Below are 10,397 nucleotides of genomic sequence, written 5' to 3'. Positions count from 1 at the left end.
ACAAGACCTACCCAGATGCTCTCTTCCGGTGCAACGGCACGGTTGGATTGTGGCGGAGGTGTATCACTGTACCCAAAAACTCTCACTGGTACAGCCCACCAGGTATCTCCTGAGCAATTAACGCTTCCCTAGCTTGCTTGGGGTGGCGTGTGCTAACTTCCTCACAACATACGCGTGCCACTTTGTTCCTCCAGAAGGCTTATTTCTAGCTTACATGTTTGTTTGTTCTAATAAAGTCAGTCTACATTTTTAAAGAAGCGAAAGACAAAATGGTCTGTGGGTGTCAGTAGTACAGACTCTGGATTTGACACATGATACTTGATCTAAATTTAGTCTGGTATAATTTAATTTTTCTTTTGCACCTGCTGTCCAACTGGGGATACAGTTATAGTTGCTCTGCCAGTTACAGTGTTTTTAGGAGAGGTCTTGGGACACAGCAATGCAATAAAGACACTACTTTATCAAGGGGGCACTTGCTCCTTTTAGCTAGTCATTCATTTTTCTCATGTCACAAATGTCCCGCTGTTGCATCAGCACATTTTGGACTCCTTGTACCAGGTGCTGGGTATAGAATGAAATATTTGTATTCTTCACAATGGCTGGGGGCTAAAAAAGTGTAGTGAGCAATTATTTTAATTGCTTCAAAGAAAATTTTGACACATTGTGTCTGTGTGAAGCCCTTCATTTTGAACCCTCTTTAAAAAAATTGTACTTTCAAACACTTTTCCTGGAGAAAAAATATTAAGTACTTCAGGGTGGTTTTTTTCCTCTCTATCTAATGAAAATGTTTCTTTTGGAAGACATTTAAACCAGCTCTACTCAGTTGTATTCTCAAAGCAAAATCTAGCTGAGGCATAAAAGGGAGGAAATTTAGTACAAAAAAAGCAAATATTTTATGTTCTTTAAATAGTCCTTTCTACCCCATTTTTGAATGAAGCGTTTGGTATGATACTACATTCTGCACATGGAGATAAGAACAGCTCAGTTAAGCGACATATATACATTACTCTTGTATGTAACATAATCTCATTACGTACAAGAATATATAACTATATAGTTGAGCATCATATGCCACATTTCTTTCCCAATCTGTCAAGCATGGCCCAGTTCTCTGGATAACCTAGGTAAGCTTGAAGATTCTGCGTGTTTGAATGCTGTCCCTCATTGTAGTAACTACCTCATGCTATGATAAGCACAAGCAACTACCTATGTTATGATAAGGTGTCCTACAGATCTGTTTTGAGAGGTAATTTTTTCTCTGAAATGTTTTTTCTCTGGAATTTCTTTCTTTGAGGAGCTTCCCAGCTTTAAATGGTTGGGAAAGGAGGAATTGAAGGGGGTGGGTGGAAGAGAGACGCCTAATGGTAACATTCTCTTTTTTTTTTCCCACCAGAAACTGATATGACTACAAACTGCATCAGTTTTTCCCTCTCTGACCAGTTTATGGAAAAGTACATAGAGCCTGGAAATCACAATAGTGGCACAGATTTGAATAGAACTTGTAAGTGTCTTTCACTTCTGGCAGGTAAACAAGCAGAATGAAAAAAATGATATTTCTCAAATACAGCCACTAGCGAGGGAAGCATCTGTATCTTGCTCTGCTTTTTTAATTTCTTCTTTCACAGTAGCACAAACAGTAGGTCAAAGTTTAAAAGGAAAACTTAAGTGCTTTAGCAAAGGTTTTGCCCATGAATGCAGTACAGAAATTTGTCAGTTAAGAACTACTGTAGTGGGGCCTTTGGTCCTTTTCAGCTGTGAATGTAGAGCATCTAATGACACAGAAGCAGTGTGGGTAGAAGGGAATGTAAGATGGTGGGAGAAGATCAGATCCTAGCACATTTTTCAACAAACTTGTTTGATGTGTTTTTCACATGCAGATCTCTGGCGGTTACAGTTTCTCCTGCCCTTTGTCAGCCTTGGCCTCATGTGCTTTGGGGCTCTGATAGGGCTCTGTGCTTGTGCCTGTCGCAGTCTTTACCCTGCCATTGCCACTGGAGTCCTCCATTTCCTAGCAGGTGGGTTTCCTGCCATCCACCACTTAACCCTCCCTCCTCCAGAAGCTCATAGTGACAGCCAGAGCACTTCGACAGCGACCTCATTGTGCTTTGGTGCTTCCTTCCGCAGGGCTTTGTACGCTGGGCCTAGTTGGCTGCTACGTAGCTGGGATTGAGCTGCTCCACAAGAAGCTGCCCCTGCCTGATGATGTGAGGGGTGAATTTGGCTGGTCCTTCTGCCTAGCCTGTGTCTCGGCACCTCTGCAGTTTATGGCAGCTGCTCTTTTCATCTGGGCGGCTCGCACCAACAGAAGGGAATTCACTCTCTTGAAGGCGTACCGTGTAGCTTAAGTGCTGCCACTGAAGTATTGGATTTCCATGTTATAGCCTCTTCTCCCCTCAGCCCTTACTACTTTCTTTTCAGTCAGAATTTTACCTTGTACTGCGTGCTTCTTGCCAGTTGAGACAGTTTAGCCTGCAGGCCCTGAAGACAAAGACCTCTGGGCTAAATGACCAAACTCTGCCAGAAGTCTGCAGAACTTGAACACGTTTTTAAATTGCTTTTTTAAAAAAAATATTATTATTATTATTGTTATTATTTTTTAAGCTTAATTTGGCTGTTGAATATCCCGTTGGTAAGGTGTATATGCCCCTTCCTAATTTTATTACCCGGTCAGCCTGGAGGAAATAGGAATGGTGGTGTGGGGCAGAAGAGAGATAGGAAAAGAAAAGATGCAGGTAGGCAAGAATGGGAACCGCAGTGCACAAATAATAGATAATCAGGAGCTGTCTGCTGTGTGACCCAAGCAGGCAGTACCTATGGAGAGCCATGGGGGAGCTCAGAAACCTCTGTTATGGAAATAGTGTAGCTAAATCAGTCCTGTAGCTTAGCTTCAGGTCACTTATTCTAGCTAGTTTGCTACTTTTTGTGGCTTCTGTCAAAACTGATGCAGGTAGAGCAGCTGGCTGTGGGCGTGCTGCACAGCACACCATCCTGAACACAGACTCTGTGCTTGCCTTTGCCGAGGAGCAGGTAAGTTGGCCCGTGTGGAGCTTCGTGCTGCTCTAGTTGCGCTGCTTCCAGGACCCAGGCTAGTTTGGTATCTTCACTACGTGTGATTGTGCACTCTAATCTTAACTTGTGGTGCTTTTGCTTGCTGTGAAATAAGGCTTTCCTCTCTCTTGTGTTGAAAAGGACCCCTCACCATTTTTTTTATTTTTAATTTGGTTTAGTGTATGTGTGTATATGTACATATATAAACTTTTTTTAAAGCTCACCTATTTATCCTCTATAGCACACAACAGGGTTGTTTTTTTTTTTAAAAGGTGCTGCTCTTTTCCCATCTTGCCCCAAACCTATTGTTTAAATGAAATAATAATAAAAAGCTCAGAAGTTTTCAGCGTTGCATGAATCTGATGGGAGGGTGTGGGAATGGTCTGAAGTGAATTTTACTTGGGGAAAGAAAAGCCAATGTCTAGATTATTCTCTATTTTCAGGGAAATGTCACCAGACACAAAGATATTTGGTGAGATTTTTTTAAACTCTTGGGCTTCTGCTAACTTAAAATTTTCTTCTGCTTATCATTGGGGGGCACAACACCTCCTAATTTCTAATTAGCTCACAACTTCTGCACATGTTTCTTCTAAATCACTGCAACTCTAGCCAGACTGGTTGGCATGTCGTATCTAAAAAAAAAAATGTTCTGAGACTAAATTGCTTAATTCTGAAACCTTAACTCCCCTCATTTACTTATTCCATGCTTAATAGAAGAAATATGTCTTAGAAGAAATAAATCCTGACAAAATGAATAAGTCTGTGATGGCAAGGATTCTATGAGCTACTGTTGGTGAGAATGACATAAATACAGATTTTTATCTCACGGCGGGTTTTTTATTTTGTTTTGTGCTTTTTTGTGGGTTTTTTTTTTTCCAGTAGGTGCTTCTACTTGGGCTGTGTTTGCTGGGTCAGCAAACAGCCCTAGTCACTAGTTCCCTGAAGATCAGGAATATCTGCTAGTATTGTTTCTTGTTTTTAATCATATGTGTGATAGGGATCAACCTACTTCTCCTTTTATTAGAATCATTGGAATATTTACAAAATGAAACAAGGATGATGATTAAAACCAGGATCACTGAAAAAGCAGCAATGGGCTGTTCAAGATAATACTTTTTTTCCTGCTGTTGAGTAATTTTTCACCTTCCTTCCTAAAACAGCTTCTTTCCCTCTTTACAATGTGTGGGTCAATTCGAACCCCATGAAAGGGGATGTGATACTTTTGTGCAGCATCTTCCAGTGCTGCTGATACGTACTGATATGGTGCTTTTTCAGAGTCATTAGTTATCTCTGACTTAGGTAGATAAGGCCTAGCTGCTCAGCTTGTCTGGTTCTTCATTTGTCAGAAATACTAGGGCATGCAAGCCTCAGCTTGGGTCAAAAAGACAGGAAGGTAGTATTCTGCACTTCGAGAGGAAACACTGCTGGTTATTTCATCTGGTACAGTTTTTGGGGTGGTGTTTTTTTTTTTTGCTTCTCTCAGGAACTGGCAGAACAATCATATCTTGTGATTTTGATTTGAGCAGTGGGAATCCTGTGCACTTGCTCTTTCCTCTTGTATCAGCACCTATTTTTCTGAAGTGTAAATCTCAGTTTTTAAACATTAACATTTTTACTACCAAAAGAATGACTGTTATGGAGTGAAAATGGAATGTTAGAGGTGCTGTCATTCCTCTCTTGATCATTTTAAGTATCTGCAAAACCAAGATTGCCTGCTTTTGTGTGTGTATCAGTTAAATGCTGCTGGTTTTCTCTGCTCTAAAATAAAGAGAACGGGTGCCTTCCTGCCCGCCCCGGTGCTGTCACGGTGGCGGCCTAAGCAAGTGGCTGAACTCTCCTTGTGCTTAGAGAAGCCCATAAAGATTCTGTTCCCAGAATCTGAGGTGGGCAAGCTGCATTTGTCCTCCAAAACATGCCCTTATATGACAGTGTTTCTTCTTCACAGGCTTGGGCTTCTTTTCCAGCCAACGCTGTGAAACCTCCAGGAAAGCAGGACTAGCAGAAAGCTGCACAGAGCAATGAAGTGTTTAGTCTAGGTAGCAGCCTCTTCGTATTTTTTCCCTCAAAGTGACATTTTCTTTGTCCTCCCCCCCTGCTCCAGGAAGCTCTGAGAAGGGACTGGTCAGTGAAGCTGCAAAGAGGGGTTTTATTATTGTGGCTGTAAAGATAGCTCCCACTGCTATAAGAAGAGATACTGCTGAAAACTGGAGAACCGTCAATATCGTTCCTTTTCTTCAAGTAATAAAAAAGCAGTATAGAGCAAACACAAAAAATTGATTTGTTGTGTAAGGGGGACAGTTTGCCACTTATGAAAGGAGTAATATGTTGTGGGTGCAAGTGATAGCAGAATCTTGGATGACCCAAGAGGCCCTTCTAATCCGTTGTTGTGCCAGCAAGTATGTGTGGTAGTCTAGTTTTCCTTCTGGATTGTTTGCTGGCCGGGTGGTCCTTTCCTCATGGAAGGTCTGTGCGGTCTTTTTGCTACGGTGGTAATGAATGCCTCCTCTCCTCTAAAATGTGCTGAAGTGTGTTTTGAGAAAGGTGTTTGGGTTGTTTGGGGCTTTTTTATCATTTTTTTCTGTTCTTTGTCACTTATGGTTGGCACACAGTTATGTACCATCTCACAGTCTGTCTCTTGCAGTGCTGTCATAGTTCTGTGATTCAAGGCAATGACTTCTGAAAAGCTCTTTCCTGCTCACTGGTGTTGTGTCTACTCAGCCAGCTCCTGCTATTCAAAGAGAAAATGTGGAATGTCAGCAGCTTGCCATCATTGTATCTCAGGCTGATTGTCCACCTCTGTGTGTGTTTCCCGCTTGTGTAGATTGTGTATCTCAACAGAGAGAGGTTAACATCTTGAAGCTGTCTTGTTGTTTTGGGTTTTTTCCATTTTCTCAGGAATAGCTAGAGTTTTGTACTATAGAGCTTTTGTATAACCTGGTTTCTAATAGGAAAAGATCAAAAGTTTGTGTGTTTACTACTAATTCTTCTATTGCTGTGGAGTATTATTCTTGCCCTGTGTTTTTAAACTACAACTTTAAAAACTACAGGGCATAAAGTGAAGGCTTTGTTCAAGTTACGGTTCAGATACGTGACAGTTGAAGAACAAATACTCTGTAACTGGAGGACTGTATAGGTATCCGGACAAGGCAGTAACAGCCATATGCAAAATTACACTTAAAAAGTACCTCTCTGCTTACTGATACCTGCCAAACCTGTATACAAACCTATGACTGCTGAAAAAAATCTGACAGCAGTAATGTATTCCACTCTCCTCTCTCCTCTTCCCTTCTAAAATTACTAGTTTTAAAAATAACCATAGGGACAGTGTTTTATTGATCAGCTTAGAGCAATCAGTGCCAGATGTCTCTGTGCTTCCTGCTTTCTGTGTACAGACAAAGGTGGAGGAGATGATAGTTGATTTTTTTTGCAGAAGATCTAAGCATCTCTCTAGCTTTGGGTTTTCTGAGGTGAAGATTGAAAAATTTCAAGAAAACTAGAGCCTTCTATTTAATCAAAATTAATTATTGCTTAATCAAAACTGTACTAAAAAATTAGGTTTTTTAATAGCTGCCTTTTTTTTTCCTGCTTTCTCAAGTCTTTCATCTGCATCTTTCCAAGTGTTTCATATATTAAATGGTTTTAGAATGTTACCTTTTTTAGTTTGTTGTTTGCAAAGATGGTGATCTCCTGGTGTATTTTGTATCACTATATGAGAAGAGGAAACCCTTACATTTGTGACTTTTTAATGGACCTACCCATTACATCTGTAACTTGGGCTAGTTCTCAATATCAGGCATGGATATTTTAAAAAATCTGGAGTACCTATTAAAAAATAAGATTGATCCAAACATGCTTAATAGCCTTTCAAAAAGTAATTAATGAGGGAGTGTTTCCAGAGCACTTTGTTAGCAAGGGCTCCTGCTATCCCATGTTATGACCTACCATGTATCTGGGCCTTTACAATCAGTCCGTTTTCTGTTCAGCTTCCACAGCCAAATGCGTATGAGTGTATTTTGCTGCTCATCAACGTGACTGAGCCGTGGTTGAGGACCATCCCCTATGTAACTTCACCTTTTATCATCCTCACAATAAAAGGGTTACACTACAGTGCCTCTGTTGTTGGAAAGACAGAAAAGCCCTGGGAAGAAGCAACACGTGGTCTCTTTGTGGAAGAACCATCCTCTGGCTCTGTGCCTGGAGGAACCAAGGCAGACACTTCCCGGTGGAGGGAGCGTAGCTCTTTGCCAGTGCTTCACCGTGTTTCCATACAGCTCAGTGGTGGAAACTCGTGTTAGCTGTGTCAGTGTTGGGTGTCCTTCGCGCCGTGCCAGGTGAGCGATTTCCCAGCAGTGTCCAACCATGGTGTGCCATGAGTAGGCTCTTGGGCTAAGCTACCAAATTGGTGCTGCGCTGAATGATGGGGTTTTTCCTTCCTCTGAGGCCAAGTACAGCTTGTACCTTTAGCTGACTTGATTCTTTGGGAGATTTCCCTGCAGAGTCTGGTAGCTGATACTGTTGGCTGAGTAACCATGGCAATACCTTTTTATGTTAAATGGTTTCTGTGTAAATTCACTGAGAAACCTCCCTCGTTATCAGACGATTTGCCTCTGGCAAACACGTAAAGAGCATCAAAGCTGGCTGTGTGGTATGTTTACACTGAAGTTGATTTAACTGTTGATTGAATCCACCAGACCACCAAACTGATGTGTTTCGGAGCGCTGGCTGGATGAGACCAAGGAGTGTGCTGGAGCAGCAGTGCAGAGCAGGGGCTAATTTTCTGTGATGCCTCAGCCCTGGCAGAGCCTTTCTGCTGATGGGTGATAGCAGACGCTGGAGAACTGGTTCCACAGTCTCTCCAGATCCTTCCTGGGGCTGAGCCCTGCACACTGGACCATGCTCCCTTAGTACTGCCAATTCCCTAATTTAAACAAACTACTTGTGCGGGTGATTTTGCGATCCCTGTGACTTTAAAGTCATTTCTCCAACCCTCGTTAAATTGCTTTGGTTGAGAAAAGGGTGGGGTTGTCTTCACCAGAAATAAGCTCTGCTTTCTGAGTGTTTTCTGAGGCTGTTGCAGGAGTTTTTTTGCAAACAAATCCCTTTTGTCTTGCACTCAAGTGACCCGTTTAACTAGCCAGGTTTGATTTGCGTTTTGATGTTTACTGCCACACAAAACAACAGCAGCAGTGGTATAAAACCACAGGGTCTGCTCACTGCTAGAACTGCTTGGGTTCTCTAAAGGTCTTTGAGTTCTGGAAAGTGATTAACCGTCCACAAATAATGAGGACATCTTAAATGGTGTCAGCGGTGGGATGCTGCTGGCGGAGTCACCCCTGCCTCCCAGTGCTGACCTGGGGGGTGAGGCAGGAGGAGCTGGCGAGTGGGGCACGGGCCGCAGTGGGAAGTGAGCAGTCCCTGAGAGTGGGTCGCAAGTGCTGGAGCAGCTTTGCTGTTCTGCTTGAGCCTCTGCAGACCTGCTCAGGAGCAGCACTCGGACAAGTGTATCGACTGCCTGAGGGTCGGCATGGACAACACGTAGGGATTTCCACGCCAGGCCTGGGGTTGGAGAGGAGGCTGTAGCTGCCAGAGCTGTCCTCTGCGGGGAGCACAAGGAGCGTTATGGGGAGAGGAAGCCAAACCTGTACTGGAACAGACGGGTGTGTTTTACCTCCAGCCACCTTTGGGAGCTGACAGGAGTGTCATCATCCAGGCAACAAACTTGTTATTCCCCTTGTGTGTCTCCTTGCTTCCTTCTCCCAGCTCCTGTGTGGATTCTTCCCTCTCTGAGCTCCCTCTTTCATAGCCTCTTTTACCACAATAAATAAACTAGCTACACACTTCAGAGGCACGTAGGGCCATACTTGGAGGACCTTGAGTCTGTCCATGTCCCTGTTAAACACCCAGTAGGGTGCATCTGAAAGCCTAAAGCCAGCTAATTGGAAATGCTAGGCGCTGGAATGTGTGTTAGGGTGTGTAGCTATGGCCCTGAATGCCTTTAAAGCACTGGCACCCTTTTTAATGTGGCCTGGATGCTGTTGGTTCTGCTCTGCCAGGCGCTGAGCTTATGGTTTAAATTCTTTGCAGCCAGTGTTTACAGAATGAGAAATAAGACCTTAATTTGTGGTAAAAGATTTACGTAGTACAGTCTGGGCTAAAGGAGCTCTTGTTCCTGCCAGCCGTCTGCTTCTGTTACGCTCCCAACCCTGGGTCATCTTCACCCCAGGAGATGCCAGTAGGGAGCTGACAGCTGCTTGATATTTGGGCATTGTTTGCATTCAACAAACTGGTGAGGAAACAGGGATCAACTGATCAAGCAGTAAAGAAAACCCCTGCGGTGCCATCATGCACAATGCAAAGATTCTGGTCTATAGGTAAAGACAACTTGTGGGGAATTTTTTTCCCTCATTTTCAGGGGCTGTATCATATATTCAGCTCAGGTTTTTCCTTTACTGCCAGTAATTTTGAGATTAACTGCTATAGTTTCTAAAAATGATTGGAGTCCCCTTTGTCTTGTCACTGAAAAAGATTTTCAACAAAGATGTCACTAATTTCAAGCTCTCTGACCCAAGGAAAAATCCTGAGAGTTACCTGAAGCAGTGAGAAATAAGTGGGACAAAGAGAGTCACCAATAATGAAGATTCAGGAAGATGAATTTCAGGCAAACGTAATGTTTTCGGTAGGTTTCTTATTCTGGGTCATAGTAACTTGGGAAATGCATAGAAAGTGCAGGACGTAATTGTTCTTCACTTGACCGTGTCAGCCTTAGCTGATGTGTGTTAAGTTGTAGATAGTTGGGGGTATCCTGAGAGGAGTGAACAGCACCTCTAGAAGGTTTAGAAACCCTAATCTACAAGATAGGGAGCAATGGAGCCGTTATGTAGAAGGGAGGACTTTTTGGGTGGGATGAGTGATGTTTTTTACAAAAGGAATTGATACAGACAATGGCTAGTATATTCTCCATGTCCACCAGTGACAGGACACGAGCTTAGTAGTAAAGGAGAACTAAAGTGATGGACAGAAAAAAATCTTAGTCTAGGCATGCTTAATCGTGAGCTGGATGATTACTTGTCTCTTCCAGCCCTATGCTGCTATATTCCTTGTTCGAACCAGCTTCAGGAAAAATTCCACCTATCCAAGGGCTGATTTGCTGAGTGTTATCAAGAGATACCATTTCTGAGGGACCTTCTTGGATTATTCTGTCACAGAATTTATGAAATACGAATGCTGGAAAAGGTAATTGAGCATGGGCCCTCAAATGATTGTTGTGGAATTCAGTGAAGATCCAAGTACTTGTTTTACCTGTGGCACTGTCTCAAGATGTGTTCCAAAGAGTGACTGACGTGGATTTT

The 10,397-nt window shown here is 42.8% G+C and overlaps 1 protein-coding gene across 2 annotated transcripts in view; it reads left to right on the top strand.

The window, feature by feature from the left end:
- CLDND1 (claudin domain containing 1) overlaps nt 1-2,530 on the top strand; it is a 5,798-nt gene extending 3,268 nt beyond the window's left edge. Inside the window, exons 2-5 of one of the 2 annotated variants that reach the window (XM_010284592.1) lie at nt 1-102; nt 1,394-1,501; nt 1,878-2,015; nt 2,125-2,530. The exon at nt 1-102 is cut by the window's left edge and continues 229 nt beyond it. In XM_010284592.1, the coding sequence (XP_010282894.1) occupies nt 1-102; nt 1,394-1,501; nt 1,878-2,015; nt 2,125-2,345 (569 nt within the window). In that variant the 3' untranslated portion in view covers nt 2,346-2,530. The remainder of the gene's footprint in view (nt 103-1,393; nt 1,502-1,877; nt 2,016-2,124) is intronic. The other variant, XM_010284591.1, reaches the window with a different exon arrangement.
- The last annotated feature ends 7,867 nt before the right edge of the window (nt 2,531-10,397 follow it).

This window comes from Phaethon lepturus, unplaced genomic scaffold (assembly GCF_000687285.1).
Source record: "Phaethon lepturus isolate BGI_N335 unplaced genomic scaffold, ASM68728v1 scaffold22393, whole genome shotgun sequence".
Lineage (NCBI taxonomy): Eukaryota > Metazoa > Chordata > Aves > Phaethontiformes > Phaethontidae > Phaethon > Phaethon lepturus.
The sequence above is the reverse complement of the archived record's forward strand: the minus strand, read 5'-3'. Positions and strand labels throughout refer to the sequence as shown.